Source organism: Mercenaria mercenaria, chromosome 1, assembly GCF_021730395.1.
Source record: "Mercenaria mercenaria strain notata chromosome 1, MADL_Memer_1, whole genome shotgun sequence".
Taxonomy (NCBI): Eukaryota; Metazoa; Mollusca; class Bivalvia; order Venerida; family Veneridae; genus Mercenaria; species Mercenaria mercenaria.
The window spans coordinates 97,952,901-97,979,905 of record NC_069361.1 but is presented as its reverse complement, the minus strand read 5'-3'; the positions used below and the strand labels follow the sequence as shown (position 1 = coordinate 97,979,905).

Genomic DNA, 27,005 nt, shown 5'->3' with positions numbered 1-27,005 from the left:
TGGGGGGAAAAAGTAGGTCACTGGGTTGTGGTGGGTCTTAAACCTTTTACAATTATGAAATGATAAAAGTCAGGTTCTTAACAGACATTTTACAGTTGTAAAACAGGTTTTCCTACAGGAAAGCAGTGTTAATTTTTCATCTACTAAAATGTTTCTGGAAGAAGATGAAATGAAGGCAAGGAATGAATGACTTTTAAATATTTATTCTCTTGTCAACTCGACCTTTTAGTTTTGACACCACACTGACACAATTATAGGCCATACATCAACTTTTTACAGTGCAGATAGACCCCAGGTGACCCTTTGTGCATTATTTTGGGCATGTACGAGTACCTTGGTAGAACAACTGACCTTCTATAAGCCAGCTTGATGGCTTCCTTACATGAAAGAATTCTACACTGAAACCACAGAGGTCAGGGGAAATAATTCAATGTCAGTGACATTAACAAGGAAGCCACAGAGGTCATGGGAAATAATTCAAAGTCAGTGACATTAACAAGGAAGCCACAGAGGTCCCTTTCATCACAATGTATGTACACTGAAACATCAATCACTCGAGGTCCCAAAGGGATAAGCAAAATACTTGATTTATCCAGTGTTTCAGGCAACCCATACATACAAAATATAAGGAATAAGACTGAGGACCATATGAATTGCTCAAGCAAGCCCTGGATGCACGAGTCATCGATGCTTCGAAAATCAGTGTTCCAATATACTTGACTTTACTTCAACAAAGTTTAGAAAATTAATTAAATCACATCATAATGTACGGGGAGCGTTTGGAAAGTAGTGGCAACAGTGGCGGGCTATCCATACATCAGTCATTTTCCAAGAAATGACTATGTGAGACCTTCAAAGTACTCTCCACCTGACTGTACACACTTTTCCAGGTGCAAAAGCCACTCAGAAAATGCATTTTGAAAGTGCTCTTTAGGTATACTGTTTATACACTGGTACACAGCGCTTCCAACTGCGCTGCACTTTTCAAAGCTGCACCAAGGGGGCACATTCGCTGGTATACAGTTATCAGCTAGAGTTATTACTCTCACTGCATCAACGTCTTTGTCAGACACAGCAGTCCGAGGGTGCCCATGTCGGGCCTCATCTTTGGTGCTGGTTCTCCCCTCTTTAAAAGTGAGATACCCATAGGGCAATAGTACAGTATGGCAGCACACTGTCCCCATACACTTTGTCCAAGTCGGCTTTAATTTCTGATGCACTGATGCAAAGCAGTCTGTGTATCTTACAATATGCCCTCTGCTCTTTGCAAAAATTGCAGCTAGATTCAGCCATTTTTTTCAGCCAGTATGATATACTATACTGTGAAATCATTAATATTCGTGGAGGACTAATTTTCGTGGATAAGTCAATCCACGAAATTTAATCCCAACGAACAAGTAAAATTCCCATTCATTTTATGTTCAAAAGTTGAAATCCGCGAATTTATATCCCCACGAAACTGCCGTTTTGACCAAAACCACGAAATTTCATGCCCACGAAATTAAATGATTTTACAGTATGTATTTCAACTGCTAATTAAATGTGTTTTTGCACATGATTTTAGTGCCATTTCCAGTCAGTTGGACAGAAAAATCAATACTCTTTCCATTGATATGCCACACTTATGGGCGCATGTAAAAATGGCGACTGCTGCCGCTACTTTTCAAATGCTCCTCATATGTACTTACTTTAATTTTACTTCTACATGTCTTGGTAAATTAGTTAAATCACAAATATCTCCTCCGCTGTAGTACAATGATATTTGCCTGTAAATAAATCAACATAATTGGTTAATTCTTAAAAAAAAAAAGCAACCAAAATATCCAAAGATGAAACATGTGGAGAAAGAGTTAAACAAATGTAAAGACAAAGTTTAAATCTTCATGGAGGAGCTGCTATGGATATATAATGTACCTTCTGCATAGATATCTTATCCAGCTTACCCACATGACGAAGCTGTATATCTTATTTTCAATGATACACAGCAATGTATGTTTTAGCTGTTGGGTTACATTTAAAACTCTTTTCAATCTAAATTACATGTTTTAGATGCCAATTTACACTCAACAAAATATGGCATTCAGTGATGAAATTTAGTGAGAACTTACTTTCTACTTTGAGGTCCCTTTGGCTTTTTGGCTGGGTTTTTCTCCAGCCAGTCTAAATGTTTCTGTTTGTTCCAATGCCCTAAAAGTATTGTTGTTACACTGCCAGTTTCCTGAATAAAAATAAATGGTCTGTGATGTACATTTTAATTTCTCTGTGATTAGCCCCGAAATGTAACAGTTTATGTAATACAAACATAATACACGATCATACCAGATCATCAGCAAAGGGCTATAAAAACACTTAAGAAATTAAGTCTTTAAAATTGTATCAATTTGTTTAAATTCATACATTTACCATTCAGAAAAGAAGTAACATTTGGTCAAATAAAGAGATGTTCTTAATTTTAAAAAGAAATAGATTAACAAACACATATATAGGTTAGGGTAGGCTCTTGAATATGGTAAATTTGATAATTTTTGCATCATTTCAGTTTCATGATTTGGTAGACAACAGACTTATTTGCCATATCAAAAATTAGCACCTAACAGTTGTGTATACTGTAAAAGCACATATTTTCGCTGGGTCAAAATTTTGTGACTTTGAAATTTTGAGTACATTCGCGTGATTTAATATTTCCGAAATTGTAAAAGTGGTATCCTACTTGAATTTGAATTATACTAATGGTGAATATTTATGCTAGGATTAAATTTCGCGAGATGTAGGGCCTCGCGAATATAGCAAAAATTAAACCCTCACGAAAATTTCTGCTTTTACAGTACTTTGAAAGATAATGCACCATAATTCTCACGAGTGTTTTAAAGTCACCTGTCACTTAGAACACAAAATTTTAGCAGAACTAAAGCCTTCACAAATATAACCTTATCTACAGTAAGTACATCTAGATATGAAATACAAACCTCATGGTATTGTTTAGCATGTTTATTGTAACAAAACTCATGCTTCCACCATCCACCTCCCTGTAAATATTATCATTGATAAATGAAACACGTGCTTGCTAACTGATCATTTGTTCAAATGTTATATTTTTAAGATATAAAATAATACAATCTGAGGTAAATCTATGTTTAACTTACATGTTTGCCTTTAAATCACAGTGAAAATATCAAATATAATCTCACAGGTTTGGAACAACACTCAGATGAAGATAAATACCGTACTTTGGGATATTTTCGTCATGGTTAATTTTTCGCCTATTTCGCCACCCATATGAAGTGGCGAAAATATAATGCTCAAAAATATACCTATGTCCAAAATTTGACACCACATAAACGTTAACACTACAATACCTGTTTATCTACATTGCTTTTGTTTTACCTGTATTGTTACAAAAACAAGAAACCAGAGATTTTTTCACCTTGACCAATTTTTATTAAATCTATTGAATACGTGTAGTTGATAATTAACGGGTGGTTACAATTTCGATACACTTACTGTACATGGTTGTCACAGTGTGAAAACAAGCATGTCTATTCTCAAATATTTTCAACAAAACATTTTAACGAATTTTATTGCTTTTATGTTTTAATACAATTTGCAATAAGTTTCAGTATGTATATACCAGATATAAAAAAGTCACATGTACACAGTTTGTGTTGTTGGATAATCGCAGAAAAGTAACCTAACTTGGATACTCTTCAAAAATGCAGGTAATGTTGTCGGATTTTGATGAAATTTTTGGGCAAATTTTCGCCACCTATGTAAGATGGCGAAAAATACACACGCCAAAATAAAAACACTACATTTTGGGTTAAAAGGGCGAAAATTTGCCAACACGAAAATATCCCAAAGTATGGTATCACCTGCAAATAGTGAAAAATGTACTTCAATAAAGAGAAATATCTACATAACCTCTTAAAAGAACATAAAAATAAACACTGTAACAGTATGATGTTGTGATTGATTTCATGACACTAAGCACTAGATTTATGAAATTTTGTTAAAACCTGTGAAAAGATATAAAATGAAAACATTAATACGAAAAGAAAATTTAGTTCTATTATATTTAAGATCCAAATCTACTTCACCCCTGAACACCTTATTTTTCTATTTTTATCTTTGGCATCTTTAACTTACACCGAAACAAACATATCTTAAAGTTTATTAGATGTCTTTTACAAAGAAAGGAAAGCTTGAATCATGACATAAAATAACAGAACTATTTTTCATAGTATAATCCTTATGAAAATATAACAAATTTTCAAAGTCTATTCTTACTCCTGGAGTCATTTCAAAACTTCAAAACAATAAGGTCATATGAGCCGCACCATGAGAAAACCAACATAATGGTTTTGCGACCAGCATGAATCCAGACCAGCCTGCGCATCCACCAAGTTTGGTCAGGATCCGTGCTGTTCGCTGACAGTTCCTCTAATTCCAATAGGCTTTGAAAGCAAACAACATGGATCCTGACCAGACTGCATGGATGTGCAGGCTGGTCTGGATCCATGCTGGTCGCAAACGCACTATGTTGGTTTTCTCAATTATGATGAACTGATGCATTACCCCATGTATACAATAATCTCCGTTTAAGAAGTCTCGGAGTAATTGTTTATCTGCTTCCTTTCCTATAGTTGTGTCAACTTTAACTGGTTTATTTTCTTCATATATATGATCTTTTTTAAAGCCTGTCTGTTTCTTTGGTGGATGTTGTAATACCTCTTCCTCCTCCTCCTCCTCATCTTCCTCGTCTTCCTATAAACAATGATTGCAGGTAAATCTAAAATCCTTCTTCTCTTTCGATATCTATCATCCAAACAATGCATCTGATATCCTTGATTCACCATTACACACATTTTTTTTCACTTGGCTTACGTAAGGTCGGTGGTTTTACCCGGCTGCCTGCCAGGGGTCTTCCTCAACCATTAAAAGCTACAAAGTTGCCATATGACCTATAATTATGTTGGTGTGATCTTAAAACTATAAGAAGAAACAAGAGCTGTCCGTAAAACAGTCAATACTTGGCTATTCAAATTGTTGTCCCAGAAGCAGGAATATTATCCTAAATGTTAAAATATCTATAGAGTTTCAATCCAGCACCTGCATTAGTTTTGGAGATAGTAACTTGCATGCAAAACTTTAACCAGGATTTTCTAAGTCCAAAAGGGGGCATAATTTGATCAAAATACATGTCAGAGTTATGAGACTTAACCCAGTGAGGTTGGTAGTTGACCTAAAGAACAAGTAAGTTTCAAAGCTATATGCATTTAAATGATAGCATGCAAAACTGTTAACCATGGTGTGATGCCGACGGAGACTATTCTTTGAATAGTCAAGTCTTCATTCAAATCATAATGTGCAAACCTAATCCCACAACCTCTACACCCTTTTCCAGCCAGAATCCAGGTTGCAGTAGATACCAAAGTAACAGAGTGTAAAAACTGATTTGTCTGGGGTTATGGAAGGAATTGCTGAAGTTTAAACAAGAGCACCGCCTTGCGGGTGCTGACGCTCATCTGATTTTTTTTGTATAATAGAAATATTGTCCTACCCATGATTTTCTAAGTCTAAAAAGGGCCATCATTCTTGCAAAAAGCAGGATAGAGTTATGTTTCTTGATGTACAGTGTCCACTTATGATGGTGAAAAACTGTTGCAAGTTTTAAAGCAATAGCTTTGATAGCTTATGAGAAAAGTTGACTTAAACATAATATTTAACCAAGAAAATGATTTTTCTAAGTCCAAAAGGGGCAATAATTATTGCAAAATGCAGGATGGAGTTATGTTGCTTGCTGTACCGGGTCAGCTTATGATGGTGAACAAGAGTTGCAAGTTTTAAAGCAATAGCTTTGATGGTTTAAAAGAAAAAGTTGACCTAAACATAAAACTTAACCAAGAAATCTGATATTTTCTAAGTCCAAAAGGGGCCATAAATCTTGCAAAAAGCAGGGTGGAGTTATGTTTCTTGCTGTACAAGGTCAGCTTATGATGGTGAACAAGAGTTGCAAGTTTTAAAGCAATAGCTTTGATGGTTTAAGAGAAAAAATTGACCTAAACATAAAACTTAACCAAGAAATCTGATATTTTCTAAGTCCAAAAGGGGCCATAAATCTTGCAAAAAGCAGGGTGGAGTTATGTTGCTTGCTGTACAGGGTCAGCTTATGATGGTGAACAAGTGTTGCAAGTTTTAAAGCAATAGCTTTGATAGTTTAGGATAAAAGCTGACCTAAACATAAAATTTAACCAAGAAAACTGATCTTCTAAGTCCAAAAGGGGCAATAATTCTTGCAAAAAGCAAGATGGAGTTATGTTTCTTGATGTACTGGGTCTGCTTATGATGGTGAACAAGTATTCCAAGTTTCAAAGCAATAGCTCTGATAGTTTAGGAGAAAAGTTGACCTAAACATAAAACTTAACCAAGAAATCTGATATTTTTTAAGTACAAAAGGGGCCATAAATCTTGCAAAAAGCAAGATGCAGCGTTCGACACTAACTTTTTTGCCAGGTATCCCAAAGGAATACCTGCTGGGAAATTTAGGAATCCCTGCTGAAAATTAGGAGTCCCTGATAACAAAATGTGGTAAGAACATGAAAAAACTAAAATCTAACAAACACAACTGTTTACAGTACTACATGTATTTTATTTCCACTTTATTTCCATTTTACATCAATGACAACAATAGCTTGTATGACTTTTGCTGTAAAAGAATAATGTCATTTCTGTCCAAATCCTCTTCCCCCTCATCTTCATTACCATCGCACTCCTCTGCCATTTGTTGTAGTTCGTCTAAATGTATGCCGCCTAGTTCATTCCCCCTTATAACCCCCTTATTTGTAATCATTTTTTTGACATAAAAAAAAATTCCGAAAAGTCTCCCTTAAATAAAAAAAAATTTAAAAAAAAAAAAAAATGTTCCGCCCTACCTACCCTAATTTTTTGAGCATGTTACCAGATACAAAGATTTTTAGGCCTTATTAAGACTTTATCTAAAACTAGTACATTGGTCATAACAGATTTTCTTAAACATTTCATATTTTAGTTGTTTTATTTTGCACATTGCCTAAAAGTGGGTGGGGTTTAGTGTTTGCATGCTTTTATTATCAGCAAATTCTTCTAAATAAGAGCTGCTTTGGCAACAGTGATCATATTTTTCGTAAATGCAGACGTTTTATTGGCTTTTTATTTTAGTTTGTACTAGAAAAATCTTGTAAGAAATGATAAAAATGTTCGAAAATGTCGGTCTAGAAAACGAGTGACAAATACGAAAAACAAAAGTAACAGTTAAAGTTCTCGAAAAGATAACTGTTTTAACTTTATTTTCTCATCATACCACGTATAATTTCTGCTTATTTAATTTGTTTTGCCCAAACAAAGCCTCGGCAATGGTAATAAATTTGTTATAGACCGTAACGGCCGACCGGCTCATGTAATCGTATCGAGCACACAAAATAATGGTACAAACACGATAATCTAAGGCTGCATTGTTTATCAATTAACTTGTAAACATTAATCAATAAACACCTTTGATAATGGCAAGGCATATTGTACTAAATACAAACCGCGAGATAAGCACGTGTCATTTGGCGCGTGGCGTGACTGACATCTGTCGGGAGCTAATTAACATACGACGCTCCGCCTACTGCCATATTTCCACTTGTGCCGGCGAACAATATTGAAATTCACTTGGATTTTGATTGACAGGGGGCAGAACTATCGAACTTGGAACGCATCTAAGTAAATTTCCGCGAGTCAAGCCGACGCACGTGCCGTAATTTATGCGGGTAAAATACGAGTTTTTCTCGATTTTCGCGGGTCAAAACCCGGGACCTCGGGTCAACTGAACGCCCTGGAACTTAGCAAAAGACCGATGTTTGAGCGAACAAGACTGGGGAATTTCATTTTTTTAGAATCATATTTTATCTGAAAATCAAGAGTCCCGACGGAACACCGAAATTGTGAACTTTAGGATCCCTTGCGGATTTTTGGTGTCCTCGGGATCCCGGGACACCGTTAGTGTCGAACGCTGAGATGGAGTTATGTTTCTTGCTATACAGGGTCAGCTTATGATGGTGAACAAGTATTCCAAGTTTCAAAGCAATAGCTTTGATAGTTTAGGAGAAAAGCTGACCTAAACATAAAACTTAACCAGGCAACGCCGACGCAGACGCCGACGCCGACAACCGCTCAAGTGATGACAATAACTCATCATTTTTTTTCAAAAAATCAGATGAGCTAAAAAAGCATCATTTGGATCAGTCTTATAGTTACTATGTTGATAAAAAATATGTGTTTTATATTGATTTTGTTTCTGTTGGGTTTAACATCGGGCTGACACAGTTATAGGTCATATGGCGACTTTCCAGCTTTGATGGTGAAGGAAGACCCCAACTGCCCCTCCGTGAATTATTTCATCATGGCCGTGCACCTGGATAGAACCAACAACTTTCCGTAAGCCAGCTGGATGGCTTCCTCACATGAAGAATTCAATACCCAAAGCGATACTCAAACCCACACTGGTGAGGGGCAGAAGTCATCGACAGTAACCACTTGGCAATGGAGGCACCTCAGGAAAACTTAAGTTACTGTCTATTATAACTGAACTACTGCTAAGTAAAGTTCAACAAAGCAAACAAATGAATAAAATTTATGGAATATAGTTGAGATCTAGTGTGAGTGGTTACTTACTGGTTCCAGCCTTATCCCCTGCTCTCTCTGTAGCTTGGTCAGCCTCCCTGGTTGCCGAGGTGATTTACCAACAGAATGGCAGTTTATCTTACTGACTGGTGGATCCTTTGGTCTGTCAAATAAAAAATATTAGGTGAAAAAATTAAATGAAGGAACTGGTTAAAAAGACATTCCAGAAATTGCTCCTTTCCAATTACATGATACTGAAACTTTAATAACACAAAATAAATAAATTAACTTAAATCCTGGGTGTTGCATTAAATAAAAAAAAACATAAATACCAAATACTTTTAAGAAAGTTTGTTTTAGGTTTAGTGCCCTTTTTCAGCAGTATTTCAGTTATTTAACAGCAAGCAGTTAAGCGAACCAGTATTTCTGGATTCTGTACCAGAGCTAACCTGTTATCAGCTAGTAGCTGCCAATATGAATCAGAGGTAAACAAATGACCTTTTATCAAATCATCACGAAGAATATATACCTCAACTAGGGATTCATCTTACCACCCATGCGGTTCAAAGATCTACACTTTCCCTGAGTTTAATTATTACACTAAGACAAATGATAAAAATTTAAACAATAATGCTACTTTAATTTTGGAAGATGAATTATGAAAATCTGAAACAAGTACTTGAAAGCTGGATGCTGGCAGAGTACTGAGGTCAGTACAATAATGTCATATTCACAACTGGAAGTTTCTTTGAGCTGGTAAATCTCTCCACGACCGTTTGGTTGACAGATATACATGATGTGGCTTTGTCGAGGTTTTCCTGTTAAATCACAGTCTGTACCCCCTGTCATGTTTACTGAGAAAAATGGCAGGTCCAAACCATCTATTTTAACACTTCTGATTTCCTGAAACAGCATTAACAGTATTATATAAATCACTTGTATTAATAAAACAAGAGCACCGCAATGCTGAGCAATATACGCCTCAAGGTATGACTTTTGACCCCTAAGTGTGACCTTGACCTTGAAGCAAGTCATCCGAAACATGCGCTTTGCACAACATCTCAATGTGTGGTGAACATTTGTGCCAAGTTTCTTTAAAATCCTTCAAGCAGTTTAAGAGTTACAGAGCAGACACGAAACAAAGTCCTATGACCTTTGACCCCTAAGTGTGACCTTGACCTTGAAGCGAGCCAACATGCACTCAGCACATCATCTTGACGTGACGAACATTTGTGTCAGGTTTCTCTGAAATCTCAAGGGGTTCAAGAGTTACAGAGCGGACACGAAATTGCTAACCGGCGTCATACCATAATATGTCCCTTTGGTTATATAATAACCAAAAAAGAAAAGTAATTTACCTGAATACCTTAGCGTGACCAATTTTTACATCATTACTGAAGCAAAACAACAATATTTACCTGCTGTTTCTTTTCTGTTGTTTCTTTTTCTCCATCTTTGGTTTCTTCTTCCTTCCCTTCCACAGTTTCATCCACAATTTCACCTTCTGGCTCTTTCTCCTCTGTTTTCTCACTGGTCTTTTCTTCTGTTTCACTTCCTGATTTAGTTTTGTCTTCTGAAGTCTTTTTTTCATCTTAATACAAAGAAAGTGTTAAAAATATAATTACTGAAATAAGAAGTGAGCATAGTTGCTCTTAATAAATACCAGTACACAGAGACTATCAGACCAACCAATATGTGACTTAAAAACCCTAAGCACTAAACTAAGAGACAAGACAAAAGAAAAAACAGCAAATTTCCAGCCAGGCAGGTATCACATTTATCTCCACAGTATCCAGTCTGAAGTCTGATTTAGTTCTCTAAAAGCAAGCTAGGTATATAAAATACTAACAATACGAGAACAGCATACAATTCTATATTACATTAACAAATATTATAACCTGAAGCTGGCATTATTACAGTTATTTTACCCAAAAAATATTCATTAACGTCAATATTTTATCTAATAAACAGATTCATGCAATCAAGTAATCAATACTGTGTTTAGGTATATAACTAATTTTATTAATTAAACAGCAATGGCATTCCTTACGTGGTTATCAGCACTTCTAAACCTATATTTGCACTTGGGCTACGTCCTTGTACAATACAGGTTTAGTTACACATATAACCAATTCAGGCCTGCCACTGCCATTTAATAAGAGTATTATTATAGCCAGCTTAGACTTATAAAGCAGCTCGATGGGTCAGTGCAACACGGTTGTAACTCATTTTTTGAAAACTTTACAGGAGAAGCAAAAAATATTTTTGTATTCAAATGATGTTATGAAAAATAATACAATCTATATTATTTTTATCAAATAACAGTAATAACTACAATACTATGAGAAAAAATGTCCAAAAAATGTTCACTGAGGAGTTATTTGAAAGTTTTCCAGTTACGACCGTGTTGCGCTGAAATGTGTGGAAATTTTGTCAAAAACTTAGTGCAACAAGGTCGTAACTAAATGATAACAAATAATTTATTGAAGATAATTCATAACAGAGATGTTTATTCAAAAGACTATTAATTCAATATCTTTAAGCATATCCATTTATCTTTTTCTGTGCTTTCATTGACTGTTTTACTAGCAAAAATGTCAAAAAAAACGTATAATATGTAGAAATAAAAATACACTACTACAAAAACACATTTTAAATTATTTAAAAGTATTTTACAGTAAAAAGACAATAAGAGCTTGACTTGGTCCAAGATATTTGCATATTTTACTGAATGTAGGTGCTGAGAGTTTTAGTATTCAATGTTATTTCAGTAAATGGACAATAAGAGCTTGACTGGTCAAAAGTACTTGAATATTTTACTGAATATAGGCACTGGGAGCCTTTATGGTCAAACTTATTTCATTATTTTACAGTAAATTGACAATAGAAGCTTGACTGGTCCAAAATATTTACATATTTTACTGAATATAGGCACTGAGAGCTTTTATGGTCAAAGTTATTTCAGTATTTACAGTAAATGGACAATAAGGGCTTGACTGGTCCAAGGTACTTGAATATTTTACAGTATGTAGACACTGAGTGTCTTTAAAGTACAAGATATTTGCATATTTTATAGAATATAGGCATTATGAGCCTTTAAGGTCTAAGGTATTTGAATATGTCTGTGTTTAGTTATTAGATTTTCATCAAGAAATATGCACTGGTCCTGCAGCATAAATAATGCATGCAACAGGAGCACAATACTATTCTGCAAAAGAACATGTGCATGCTTCTTGATACAAGTCTAAAAGTCTTTTTATTACATAAAAAATCTACACTTAAACAATTATCAATGGTATAAATTTGCTCTTTAGCTGGAGTAAAACTGAAAATGTCACAATTAAAGAACATGATAAACACAACAACACAGTCACATGAAACTAACATCAAAAATGATGCCATACACCTGATGTGAAATTTGAATGTCAGTATGGTCTGTTCCTGGAAAATTTTGAAATATATGTATGAAATGGCAGCCTCTGATGCATATTTTTTGTCTAAATTTTCAGGTATTGAGAGGGTCCCCACCTCCTGTAAGGCTGGTCAGGGGAGTCTCCCTCTGGAATATAGGTATAAAATGGAAGCCTCTAGTGCCTTTTTGGGTCACAACTTTGAGGTACATGATGGGATACCTCCCTTCCGTTAAGGGGGTCAGGTGGATCTCTCCCTAGATTTTCTTTTTTAATATAGGTATGAAATGGTGGCCTCAGGTGCAATTATTGGGTTTAAATGTAAAGGTAGAGAAGGGGATATAAAGGTAGAGAAGGGGTTCCGAGGGTTTCCCCTAGAAATATTTTAAATATAGTTATGAAATACTGGCTTCTTGTGCATTTTTGGGTCTGAATTTTGAAGTACAAGAGGTTAGCCCTCCCTCCTGCTCGTGAGACTCAAGTGAGGAGAGAGGGGAGGGGCTCTTCCCTGGAAATTTCTGTAATTTAGGTATGAAATGGTTGCCTCTTGTGCATTTCTGGGTCTAAATTTTGAAGTACAGGAGGGGATAACTCCTTCCTGTTTGGTATAATACCTCCTTCCTATTTGGGGAGGGGGAAAGGGTCTCCTCTGGAAGTTTTTGAAATTTAGGTATGAAACTAGAGCTGCTTTTGAGAAAAGCGCATGTCTCCCACAACTGCCAAATCATCTGAATAGTAGTATAAGATCGGACGAGAAATGTTCAAGCGTAAACCCTACTCCCTATATATTCTTAATTCCCAATCAGACTTCCAGTGCTTTGATTATCAAAAACAACTCAATCAGACTTTCAGAACTTTGATACAACCCAATCAGACTTCCAGTGCTTTGATTATCAAATACTTTCAGTGCTTTGTTTATCAAAAACCACCAATGTTTCAAGGGCCATACTTCCAAAGTGGGCTGATTTGGCTAGTTATCAAACTTGGCTGAGGACTTATTGGCAAACACATTTTTTTCAAGTTTGGTGAAGATCGGATGAGAACTGTTCGACTTAAAGAGTGTAGACAAGATTTTTGATATACGGACGGACAGACAGGAGTAAATCAATTTGTCTCCCACCACACAGTGATGTGGGAGACATAATAATGGCCTCTAGTGCATTTTTTGGTCTATATGTTGAGGTATAGGAGGGGATACTTCCCTCCTGTTATGGGCTCGGGAGCATCTCCACTCCTGGAAATTTTGAAATGCAGGCAGGAAACGGTGGCTTCTGGTGCAGTTTTGGGTCTATATATTGAGAAAATATTATTTTTTTCCCAAAATAGTTGCATGCAACTTCGATGAGTTTAAGTCACTGGGGGGTATAGGGGACGCACGGGCTCTCTTGGCCATGGCCCTTGATCAGCCAGGCCTTTATGTAGGTTTTTCGCAACATAAAAATCAAGTAAATCATTCATTAAATTTAAATGTAAATGCTGGTAAATTTATTTATGTTTTAGTGGTTTAACGACTTATACAAATATTCGATATACCCAACAAAATCTTCTGCATATCCAAATAAAACTTATCGGAATTCATAACTTTACCATGACATCACTGTTCATTAGGGGTTCTAACTGACCAATCAGAGAGCTGCATTTCCAAGTACCTGCCAGTTTCCACTTGGGTATATCGAAGTACATTTACAATGAACATATAGTGAGTTTAGAAGCAAATATCACACTATTTTAGAAATCAAATTTAGATTTTTCACTGCACATGCCCCTGATGATGCTACAAACAACAAAACTTTGAAGTTTCATTGAAATATTATATGGATTTAATACCTTTATTTTAGTTTAAAATTTGAGATTTTACACAGGGAGTCTATGATAAAGTCCGAGTAAAATGTAATCAATACCCAAGTGAAAATAGTATTATTCCACAATGTTTTAGACCTGTTAAAATTATGAATACGAGCTTTACAAGCAGAAGTCATGCTTCACTTATAGCACAGAAAAATTTCCACCTTTAATAATACCATTTTGTATTCTTGCACAATTCATGGAAATATGCATACAAAAAGGAAAAATGTTATTTCATTGTTATCCTTTCACGGTTTTACATGAAACTTGCATAAAGGAAAGTTTATTTAATAATTACAAGTATAAAAAGGTGCCTTTTTTCCTCTTAAAATTAAGTCAAGACATTATGAATAGGGCTTCTGATGCTAAAAAATATTGAATTTGGAAGAAGTTTTGCTGAGAAATAGTTAACAGAGTATTTTTTTAACAGAATAAGTGTTTTGGTAAAATCCTAAACATGTTTGTCAATAAATTCTTAACACCACTTTGCATTGATAAAATATGAAATATGGTATTAACAATATTAATTTTGTAGTATAAATACCATTTTCTAAGTTGTTTAAAAACACAAATCATCCTTATTTATCATTTAACTATTGTAACATTGTACAGTTTAATGTCAGTTATAACCATGTTGCACAGAAATTTCAAAGTGAAATAGCATACCAACTCTGTGCAACAAAGACGTATGTTGAGTTACGACCATGTTGCACTGACTGAAAGTGTCTTCCAGAGATACAACCTTTTGACAATTTTACTTTTTTCACTTTAATTTTAAGAATGTGATTTAGATATTTTAACAAGTGATGTTTTTATGTTAAATAAGGCAAATTATGTAAAAAAAAGTATTTGGTAAAAAAATCAAGTTACGACCATGTTGCACTGACCCATCGAGTTATCAAGTTAATTCATTATAATTTAAAATTAACAGCAATGCTAACAACTTCAATGTAAAACTTCAACAAAATTTTCTACATCAAAGAACTTCCATAACTTTACTAGCTTTCAAGCATGAGTTATCTTACTTTGTTTGACAGACAGAACACGTTGTGGAAGTCAATATTATGTAGTTTTTACTGAAATACAGGATGACAGTAAGCTGCATGTAAAACTTCTGTCAAATTTTCTAAGTCAAGAAAAGGTCAATAAAACCTAACAAAATCAATTAAGAATTACCTGTAATATGCTTTATAAATAGACAAATGGCCATCATTTACAATTCTAATATGCATGTTTCTGTTAAAATGACGTCACATTTAAGTGCGATGGCATCAGTGTTTTTGTTCCAAGAAAGAGCGCTACTGTGTTGTATTTACTGTTTTAGATTAAGGGCATATTAGATTCGAAATAATGTATAGCAAAATCGTGTTTTACCTAAATTAATACACTCAAAATCGGTTATACGTCACCAGAACAATTCACTTGGGCTACACCCTTGAGAAATTATTCCACAGATGTATAACCTCTTTCCGTGTATAAATTACATTAAAACACAGTTTTCTATACATTATTTCTTAATTAATTCCAACAAGAATTATTTATTGGATATCTGAGTAGGTTTAATGACCTGGAAGTTTTGTGTAAAGTTTCAATCCAATATATGCAACAGTTACTAAGACATTGCATGCACAACTTTAACCAAGATGTGATACCAGTGACATTGCTGGCACTCTTGTGAGTAGAACTGCTTGAATTATTCTCGGAATGGTCTAGCTAAAAGTACATGTAACAACGATTAAAAAGTCATTGTATTTAAACAGAACTTTTTGTAGAATTAGTACTTCAGTCATGTATCATGTATATATACCATGACTCTGGTGATTACATTACCTTCTTTTGTTGCTGGAGTAATAACTCCCAAATAATATTCTTGCAGTTTTGGCTTTTGCTGAAAACATAAAAACAGCAAATGAAGTGAAAGTGCTGTAATGAAAAACAAATGTTTCTGACTGTAATGGACTGATCTGTTCAGCTCTGTGTTGAAAAAACAGGAAAATTCAGTGGCAAAAAATACAACATCATAAATACTTGAAAAAAGAAAAAAAAAGTCAATAGAATGATTGAAAAAGTCTACTCTGAACACATCTGGTATTACAAACATGTGCAGTAAAAAACAATAGGTTCTGTTGCTGTTTTTCTGGACTAATATATACAACTGAAGTAGTGTTCCAAACATAACGTCATACTTTGACAATATAATGTCAAGTGAGGTCATGACATCATACATATGTTAGTATATGTTGCAGGTTTGCCTGAAGAAGTATTTCAATACGAAATGCATTGCAAACATTTTTTAACCATATTATATAAAACATGTGCAGTAAAATGACAAAAATGAAAACACTGTTGAGACATGATAGGACTTACCAGTCCAAGCTCCTTATTATCATGGTACTGTTTAATGTGCTTCCCATGACAAAGTTCATATGTCCAATAACTCTCTATCTGTGAAATGGGAAAATTTATATATTATCAAAAATAAATGCAAGCAACTACAAAATCTAACTTTAAAACCCAGATAATGTAAGAGAATGTAGAAAAGTTGTATTATTATTTTACTATGCATGTTTTATAACTGTGCTTATATCTCATACATAACATTTAGAAGTTTAGACAAGTATATTGGAAATACAGGATTTTGTTTCTTATTTTCATATGAAAAATGCACTCTCATGATTCTGTGCCTGGGAAACAAAACAGTTTCCATTTACACGATGTTGGGCTGGATATAACCACTTCACCAGATGTTACTCAGTCACAAATTAAATGTGACACTCAGTAACATATGTTACACAAATACATGAATGATTTATTAATATATGAAATAACATATTTTGCATCCTTAATATCTCTTTATACAGGGAAACTAACCTACCTTACTATTGTTTGTTTTGTCTTTGTTTTAGGTTTAACGCTGTTTTTCAGCAAGTATTTCAGTTACATAACAGCAGGCAGTTAACCTAACCAGAGTTCCTGGATTCTTTATCAATACTAACCTGTTCTCAGCAAGTAACTGCCAACTTCTCCACATGATTCAGAGATAAACAGCTCCTGACTGTCACAAAGAACATCTGTAGATCTGTAATCTTCCTATCGACCTGTGGTGGCAGGCTACCTTATTATTGAAAATTAACAAAACTAATGAAAAAGCCTTACTCTATAAGAACAAGAAGACTGCAAAAACAGGGCTTCCATCAGCTCATCTGGTGTTGCACCATTATATGTTGCTTTCCTAGTCTACAAAATATCAAAAACATATTAGGTCAAACGGTAATACCTTGCTTAATTGTTTGATTGGGTTGAGAGTCAATGTTCAATAGTATTTCAGTTTGTAACACTTTTTCATGTAACACTTTTTCATGTAACGCTTTTTCATGTAACACTTTTTCATGTAACACTTTTTCAAAGTTTCTATAATTCCTCTCTAAAATGTTATTGTTATTGAGAAAAATTTCGTTTTGTTACTCAAGTCACAATAACACAGCCATTTTGTAACAATTCTCTCTGTGTTGCCTTAGCATGAATAAATGCATGTAAATAGCAAATTCAAGGATTTGACTGGGAAATAAACAGTGAAATAATGCATGCCAGTTAGAATGCTTCCTTTCCTGAAATAAACTCAGGCCTGACTTGACCCTTAAGTTGTAATGAGAAACTCATCTGGCATCAGAATACTTAATTACTGTGAAATCATTAACCCTTATCATGCTGGACATGATTGATTCTGCCTTTGCGATCCATGTAGATCATGATCAGTCTGCACATTTGTGCAGTCTGATCAAGATCTGCACTGTTCACCATTCAGTCAGTATCTTTTTGGTAAGCACCCCTTTTAACAATTAATGATACTGTCAAAATTAAAAGGTGGACAAGTTCATTATAGAAATTGAGCAGGGTAAGGGTTAATATTCATGGGGGACTATTTTTGTGGATTTTATGGTTGCATCAACATACAAAATTTCTATTCATTCTATCTACAGAAGTTGAAATGCACAAATTCATATCCCTATAAAAAAATAATTAAACATTTTGGTCCATACCATGAAATTTCATGCTCATGTGATTTAAATTAACCTTTACCCTACTAAATCTCTAAAGTGAACTGGTCCATCATTCAATTTGGGCAGTACCACTTATGATTCAAAGGGATGTTCACTGAAAATTTACTGACTAAATGGTAAACAGTGCAGACCATGATTAGCCTGACTGCATGTGCAGGCTGATCTTGGTCTGCACTGATTATAAAGTATCACTTGCCACCAGCAGGCTAAAGGTTAATGATATTACATTACTTGGTCTTGGACCACCAAATGAGTTCATATCGAAAAGATTCCATCATCACACAATTGAGTAAGATTTTTAGTACATTGTACTAGGATTTTAAACTTACAGCATCAATGGAGGCTTGAGATTCTGGAATAACACACTGATATTTTTCATTCTCTTCTGTTTGTACCGAAACTATCTCAAGGTCACTATTTTCCTGAAAAAAAATCAAGATGTTATCAAAAGGAAGGCTTGACTTGCCACTGTTTTTTTAAACACATGCCCTATAAAAAATAATGGTGATACAAGTTGTGTGCAAGTTTGGTTAAAATCAAATCATAAATGAAACCACTATCGTGCAAACAAGACCAAAGTAGCCAATTTTTGCCCTTTCTGGGGCTGTAACTCTGGAACCAATGGTGGGATATGTCTGGTTCAAGTAAGGAACCAAGATCTAATGGTGATACAAATTGTGTGCAAGTTTGGTTAAAATCAAATCATAAATGAAACCATTATCGTGCAAACAAAAAATTGTTGACAGATGCACAATGGGCATCAAGTGGTCACAAAAGTTCTATTGAACAAACAGCATTTTTCTTTTAATAAAGAAATGCCCAAAATAGATGATTTTTAAAGTTATCACCTATTTACATTGTAGTAAAAAAGGTTTGATAATAAAATACACTGTTTCCTCTTCTCACTTATTGATACAGTTATAAAGTAGGCTGACTTTCTAATAAACAATGACCCGTGTTTATTGGAACCATATACTGTGAAAGTCATTAGCACCCAACTGTGCTAAAGAAGACAGAAATCCCTTGACCCACTGCCAAGATCTAGACCTTGAACAGATTGAGTGAGTTCATGTAAAAAACATATCAACTGGGTTTTGCATGACCTACATGAATGGAAACCATACTGTTGGTATCTATTAAGGTATTTGTGATTATCTAAATAGTAGAGTGTTACTGACCACTATGTGCTCAAGTTATTTGCACGCAATACAGGTCAAGGACACAGGACGGTAATTACTTTCTTTGAATTTTCCACCTTTCTTGAAAATGGGAGTGACAATAGCTTTATTCCAATCTGATGGTAAAACACTGGATAACAGTGACCTATTGAAGATTAAAGTAAAAAGGAGAGAGTTTCAAATAAGCTTGGCTACTCGATCCTTCATAATGTAATTATTTAGCGTTTCATGTTGTAAATATGTCGTAGTCCAAGCTGGAATCTTTGCAGATCTGGAATCTGCCTAGACCAAACTAGAATTCTAGTTTGGCTAGACCGATTCCGGATCTGCCTAGGCCAAACTGGAATCTTCTTGAAGATAGATAATTATCCATAAGTTCACTGAATTTTTCTTTTTGTTTTGACATTTTGTAGCCAACAAGACTCTCAAACTTGTATTACATCATAAATTGAACATAAAATTTATGCAATGATATGTGAGCTTGAAAGTATACATGGGCAATATATATGGTTACATCTTTGTTTATTTTTAATGCCTTAATTGGTAATTATTTATTTTACTTAACCAATTAAGGCATTTATATTTATCTTTTGTTCTTACCGGTATTCTTCAATGCTTTAATGCAAAAAATATAAACCAGAATATCGATTTTCATCTATTACAAATAATTTTTTTAAGTTCATAACAAATATTCCAGTTTGGCCTAGACCAAACTAGAATTCTAGTTTGGTCTAGGCAGATTCCGGATCTGCCTAGATTCCAGTTTGGACTATATGAATAAAATATTGTTTAAACCAAAGTAAAATTAGGTGCAATTTCTGCTGCACATTCTTTAAGTATTCTAGGATTTATATTATCAGGTGCAGCTGCCTTGTGGAGATTTAAGTCTATCAATAATTTAATGTCTCTTCAACACCCTTTTCATCAACATTTATATTTTCCATATTAGGAAATGGACTATGTCCTAAATCAGGAAGTACAGAGTTGTCTGGTTTAGTAAAAGCTGATGAAAATTGTTAATTAAGGATATATTTGCTTTTTCTTTCGAGCATGATCTTTTATAAGACAACAGGCCTCGACCTTAACTTTTTTCAGCAGTTGCCAGCAGGTCCACCAACTGCTAAAATCTAGTAGACCTGCTCAGACTTTAGTGGACCTCCAATTCTATTACATAAATTGTGATGTTGTAGACGTCATAACTTCATATGACTCAAAGAAACAGGACTTATTTCTAAAATAATTAGAAATGGAAGACTGTAGCACTCTGTTATCCTTCGGGTAATTATTTTGGAAAGTGTCCCAAAATATGGACACAATAATCATCATCCACCTGACCCGTGTTGAAAGTGAAAAAAAAAAACATTAACAATTATCGGTAATTATTCTGATGATAAACTAAGTAATTGGCCTTGCTTTCATCATCAATTAACACCCCCACAAAGAGCTAAAAGAAGTGTGTCGATTATTATGGCATCTGAAGTGGAGATCAAAGCGGTATAGTTGCCCGAGATTGTCATGGCATTACGTCATGTTTTCGCGCCATGTGACAGATCACTGTCTTATCGTACTTTCTCGATTCCTTAAATTGTTGAGAAGAAATCAGTAAAAAAAGTTTTTTCTTTAATTTTTTAAAAGCGAATGTGCAATATCCCGAATAAACTGACATGTAAATGTGTCAAACCGTGAACAATTATAGTGTATATCCTACCTCTGTGACCTATTTGCCCTCAAGGAATTTACAATTTATTGTTTGAGAAGAATATCTAACAAAGTGTTGTGTCAAAAAATATATGTACGAAGAACCATTTAAAACTTATTAAAATCCGCAACAACATCATACTGCTTTATTTTAAAACCACATTTCTATTTACGTTCACGAGGTCACGTAACCTATTCTGCCGCGCTAACAGAAATCTGTTTGCCAAAAATCGTTTTACTCCATGTATTTAAATTGCTGCCGCTTTTTCGTTATTTAAGATTTTTTAATTGTGTTTTTTGTACTTTCTGGTCAAAAGTCTTAATTTTATTACCATAGTATGTACCGTTTATTTACTTTAAGAAAGAAGTAAATAATCAAGATCGTGCTGTTTAAAATTTTACAAAACATTATATGAAAATTTGATCGTTTTTAAAGAATTTTGCCTGCATTCCTGTCGATATCTTATTAAAATTGTTATAGAATTCAAACTCTATTAGTTCTCAAGCGGTGTTGAAAATTTGAAGCGATTATATTAAAAATTGAATGCACTATGCACGTTTTTTGTGTCAAAAGTAACCGCGATGTAAATTAGATATTACGATAGGGCGCACGTGCTCGTGAATGGAAAATTACCAGCATGACGTTTTGATATTTTTACGATTCGCGGGTAAATTCCAGTCAATCCAGGTTATTTTGCCTGATGTAATTTCTCAATTTGGTAAAGTTACCACGTAAATACCACTCGCCCGATCAGTGGAGTAGTCCATTCGTGCTATCCTGACTTCAACTCGCCAATGCTTGTAACTGTAGAATGCTGTACTTAAGGCAAAATCAACTTTCGTTTTGTGAATTTGCCGATATGCGTACGATTTTTCCCCTATTCTTCACTTTTGCAGACCGTGACTGAAAATTGGTTGACCGTCGGTCTATCCAACTTTTGATAGTTAGTGGACCTGCCGATATTTTGGTTGCGTCGGTCCAACGGTCCACCGCTAAGGTCGAGGCCTGGACAACTTGATCTCTAAGTGGTGCTAAAATGTAAACAAATTTCGCATCACTAGCCTGGTACATCTTTTTCTGTAAGATAAGCATATGCAAAGGCAATACTAGCAGTGATTAATGTGCTATAGAATTCCACTGTACGAAATCTCTGTACCATGAATGTTTGTTGCTAAACGTAGTGATGAGCACATGGGAGAATGACGTAGTGATACCTATAATTCGGAAATGTGCTACTGATTTTTTATCTTAAACAAAGAGCATAATGCTAATAGCAGCGTTACCGGCACCACTTGTTGCATTATGGTTAGACATGTGAAAAAAGAAAACAGATATCGTGTATACTATGGAGTTGAAAATTCATGGAATTTTTTGGAATCAGTGTTGTTCAGGCTTCTTTCAGTAGACTATGCGCATATAGTAATTAACAGTCAGTAGACGCTTGTCGTGTACTGATTATAAAAGCGTCCCACTTACTGCTTTGAACATTGAATAACAATGTAAATGAGTGTCTGATAATACGAAATTAGCACCCAATAAATTGTTTACATAAAAAAGTGCTGTTAAATACACAGGTACCCTATGGCTGGACATATAGCCGTCATGTTTACTACCCGTGGAAAAAACACTACTGGAAGCTTCGACTGATTTAGGGCCTAATTTGATATGATTTCAAATAAAGTAGCTGAACCGTTCCAATATCTACATGCTGAAGGAAATTACGTTTTTCAGTCTTTCCATGTCTACAGTACCAGCCCAGTTGATTGAAAACAGGTCATCATCTGAAAATGGATTTATTCCACCAGCAGAAACAAGAGAAATAAATGACAAGAATGATAACATTTCCATTGTTAATTCTATATGAATCGTGTTTATCACAGGAAAATTTGGATGACGTCTACAGTTTGTTTATTTACATGGGCGCAGACATGTTGACGAGTAGCAGAAAATTATCGTTACAACCGATGTTGTGATTGGCTATAAATAAATTGAATATATATAAAATATTTATGTATTAGTTCTCCATATTTCTATTCAGTCAGATATATTTGACTTTCAATAAAATATAAGTTCCGGTACCTATATTTGTTTTTATGATAAGTTAAAAGATTTTCCACGTTTTACATCAGTAATATTTACTGCGAAACTGTTACGGGTAGCTGTCAAAAGGGAAGGAAAATGAAAATTATCCGCTACTTTTTCGTTTTCCTGTTTGTACTTAAAAGCACATTCGCATTTTCCAAACAAGGGTTATGGGAAAATGTTCCATTTCCACAGGTATGGTAGTTGTAATACGTGCAGATATTTTAATTTAGAATGCATTAAATTTTCAATAATTTACACAGAGAAGTTACCCCACCCACCTACGAAAACCTACAATTTACACGTTGTTATGCGCACGTACATGATGAAACAGATATGTAAGATGTACGCTGTATGAAACAAATGTGTGAAGATTGTAAAGATTTAAGACCCATTGATAGAATCGAATATCTTTTATTTCCAATTTATGGCCTTTTCTGTGATGAACTTCTCCTGTAAATAGTGTTACTGAGGTTGAACATGTACATACGTTAGTTAAAAAACAGTCAGTTACTGGTTAAAACTTTAGATGTCAATATTATTGCTAGCAAGACATTTCGACCCCAAGACATTTCAGCCCTAAGAGACAATTCGACCCCAAGACATTTCAACCCCAACTCCTTGGACATTTCGACCCCATTCAATGATATGCCTGAAAACATCTAAGAATGCTGTCATTATTATAATTAAACTTTAATCTATAGATAATTGAGCATTTTCGAAATGTAATATCGCTTAATTACCAATTAAAATACAGTTATTTTCTCGAAAATAAGATTTTCTTTTACAAAAATGAGCAATATTTGTCTACATTTCTTTATTTCTTCAAGACTATAAATATTGGTACATGCCTTCGTATGAAAAATGAGTGATTTTTATCTCACAATAACGAAATAATCATCATTTATAAATTATTTTTTATTAACGAAAATAAGGGGATTTAGGTATCAGCCGCGTTTATCACGTAAATAATTTAAATGAACGAATCGTTCTGATTATCTATCTTAAAATAACCTTCATGTAACATATTTTCATACTTGGTGTTTATTTATTTTTTCAGATCAATTTAAAGACTATTTTAGTTCATGTCTATATTAAAAAAATATATATATTTTTAAATCATGGGCCGAATTCGCTGATCTTAATTATGAAAATAACTTTGATAAAGTCACATCTTTAATACTGCTTTATTCATTTTTATTTGATTTATTTTGTGAAAGATATATGCATCTCGTTTCTATGGGATTCCACCAACTATAAATAATTATAATGTACCTCAAAGAAGTTTAAGATGTCCAGAGCTCCAGATAAGCTTTTGGTGCAATTGGGTATTTACCCATCACTTTTTGTCTGAATTGGGTATTGGAAATTTGAATTGGGTAAAAATAATATCATTACCCAGCCTTTTCAGAAGTAATTGGGTATTTGCTAAAACCAATTGGGTAGTTTACCAATCTCGCACTAACAATTGAGTATTTTTTTGCTTACAGTATACATGGTATATATCATTAAACAGGACTGACTAAGTATTTTAATGGCGCCCTTCAATGTTTAATACAAAAATGTATTTAAAATTGTAATGAATGTTTCATACTGTTGTTTTCTTTTTCACTTTTAATGCAGTCTGAGATCAGTTCATCCACAATATCCCGAACGATGTGGTCACCGCAATATGCATTCTCCCAAAAGATGTCATCCAGTATTGGTGACACTACATCGTCACAAACAGATAACTGTCATTGTTGAACAGCAAAATATCCCACTAATTTGTTTGTTTGTGCTGCAACAATGTTTTTTCCTGCAACCTCTTTACATTTTATCGGCGTAAAATTGTTTACAAAGCGTCCAAATAACACCGATCAACCGACTGAATGGTCCTGTTATTTTTCCGATAAATTGCAACCTGTTCTGCAGTAACGTATAACCAGTCAGTCAAATCTAGCGTTAAAGTCTCGTACCCGTTCTAGTTATAAGGAAAATGCGATACGCAAGCTATTTTTTACGAATTGGGTATTAGGAATTTTAATTGCGTTTCAGTACGCACACTGTATGAATTCAATTGGGTTTTCTGCAATTTTAATTGCGTAAATACGCAAATACGCAGCTTATCTGGAGCTCTGGATGTCACCATCTTCATTATATTGGTATTTAAAACCATAATCAGAAAAAAACGTGATCTTTTGATTGGATTATCACACCTTGATTAATTGTTTGTTGATATACAGCACGGTATCTGCAGTGCGCATTGGAATTAACAATCAATTAAGTGATTGCGGTGACATCGGATATTTATAAACATGTGTCAACATTATCTTTAATTTGGGCGAAAATGTAAAGAAAACAATAGGAAATTAAACAACATATTGCTTATTTTCGCATTTAATGTTATTTTCGTAAGCGATTTTGACGCACACATCTAAGTATTTGCTTTACAGAATACAGCGTATGATTTTTAGCTCACCTGTCACAAAGTGACAAGGTGAGCTTTTGTGATCGCGCGGTGTCCGTCGTCCGTCCGTCCGTGCGTGTGTCAGTCCGTAAACTTTTGCTTGTGACCACTCTAGAGGTCACATTTTTCATGGGATCTTTATGAAAGTTGGTCAGAATGTTCACCTTGATGATATCTAGGTCAGTTTCGATACTGGGTCACATGCGGATAAAAACTAGGTCAGTAGGTCTAAAAATAGAAAAACCTTGTGACCTCTCTAGAGGCCATATATTTCACAAGATCTTCATGAAAATTGGTCAGAATGTTCACCTTGATGATATCTAGATCAATTTCGAAACTGGGTCACGTGCCATCAAAAACTAGGTCAGTAGGTCTAAAAATAGAAAAACCTTGTGACCTCTCTAGAGGCCATATATTTCACAAGATCTTCATGAAAATTGGTCAGAACGTTCACCTTGATGATATCTAGGTCAAGTTCGAAACTGGGTCACATGCCTTCAAAAACTAGGTCAGTAGGTCAAATAATAGGAAAACCTTGTGACCTCTATAAAGGCCATATTTTTCATGGGATCTGTATGAAAGTTGGTCTGAATGTTCATCTTGATGATATCTAGGTCAGGTTCGAAACAGGGTCACGTGCGGTCAAAAACTAGGTCAGTAGGTCTAAAAATAGAAAAACCTTGTGACCTCTCTAGAGGCCATATATTTCATGAGATCTTCATGAAAATTGGTCAGAATGTTCACCTTGATGATGTCTAGGTCAGATTTGAAAGTGGGTCACGTGCTGTCAAAAACTAGGTCAGTAGGTCAAATAATAGAAAAACCTTGTGACCTCTCTAGAGGCCATATTTTTCATGGAATCTGTATGAAAATTGGTCTGAATGTTCATCTTGATGATATCTAGGTCAAGTTCGAAAGTGGGTCACGTGCCTTCAAAAACTAGGTCAGTAGGTCAAATAATAGAAAAACCTTGTGACCTCTCTAGAGGCCATATATTTCATGAGATCTTCATGAAAATTGATCTGAATGTTCACCTTGATGATATCTAGGTCAGTTTCGAAACTGGGTCACGTGCGGTCAAAAACTAGGCCAGTAGGTATAAAAATAGAAAAACCTTGTGACCTCTCTAGCAGTCAGGGGTGTAACTGTTTTAAGTTATGTAACCTATTTCAGTTACTTTTTCAAGTATTCTATAACCTGTATTAGTTATAAAATAAGGATAACCCAGGTAAGTTATTCAAAAAAAAAAGCCTTTTTACTGTTCTCACAAAGTGACCATTAAAGTGTAATTAGTAGCAAATTGTGGCTAATCAATTTCTCATTTAGTCTGATCATGACCTGATGAGCATAATGGGATGTTAAGAGTTTTATAGCTTAAAAACCATTTGCGTAAGACTTTATCAGCCTTGCGTAAAAAGAATTACTGCATAGCTGGAAAGATAAAAGGGCAAGGATTCAGGAAATTATTGCATTGGTCACATTCAAAATGAGGAATTGACACAGGAGGGCTTTGTAATATTTTATGATAACTGAAACAAGTTATGAAAGTAAATGCAATAACTCAAATGGGTTATAAATTGTTATAACTTGAAACAGTTACACCCCTGACTGTCTAGAGGCCATATTTTTCATGAGATCTTC

General features: G+C 34.5%; 2 protein-coding genes across 3 annotated transcripts in view; one reads left to right on the top strand and one right to left on the bottom strand.

Moving 5' to 3' along the window:
- LOC123529374 (endoplasmic reticulum lectin 1-like) overlaps positions 1–22,766 on the bottom strand; it is a 33,228-nt gene extending 10,462 nt beyond the window's left edge. Inside the window, exons 1-13 of one of the 2 annotated variants that reach the window (XM_053518174.1) lie at positions 22,556–22,696; positions 21,562–21,864; positions 18,286–18,378; positions 17,052–17,132; positions 16,263–16,340; positions 15,726–15,783; positions 10,059–10,231; positions 9,320–9,543; positions 8,692–8,803; positions 4,573–4,761; positions 2,967–3,026; positions 2,109–2,218; positions 1,689–1,766 (exon numbers count right to left, since the gene is read on the bottom strand). In XM_053518174.1, coding sequence (XP_053374149.1) covers positions 1,689–1,766; positions 2,109–2,218; positions 2,967–3,026; positions 4,573–4,761; positions 8,692–8,803; positions 9,320–9,543; positions 10,059–10,231; positions 15,726–15,783; positions 16,263–16,340; positions 17,052–17,132; positions 18,286–18,378; positions 21,562–21,600 — 1,295 coding nt within the window. In that variant the 5' untranslated portion in view covers positions 21,601–21,864; positions 22,556–22,696. Of the gene's footprint in view, positions 1–1,688; positions 1,767–2,108; positions 2,219–2,966; positions 3,027–4,572; positions 4,762–8,691; positions 8,804–9,319; positions 9,544–10,058; positions 10,232–15,725; positions 15,784–16,262; positions 16,341–17,051; positions 17,133–18,285; positions 18,379–21,561; positions 21,865–22,555 lie in introns of both variants that reach the window. The other variant, XM_045309687.2, reaches the window with a different exon arrangement.
- Positions 22,767–22,954: 188 nt separating this feature from the next.
- The window catches only part of LOC123529383 (transmembrane protein 87A-like), a 69,526-nt gene continuing 65,475 nt past the window's right edge, over positions 22,955–27,005 (top strand). Inside the window, exon 1 of the mRNA XM_045309699.2 lies at positions 22,955–23,110. Coding sequence (XP_045165634.2) covers positions 23,012–23,110 — 99 coding nt within the window. The 5' untranslated portion in view covers positions 22,955–23,011. The remainder of the gene's footprint in view (positions 23,111–27,005) is intronic.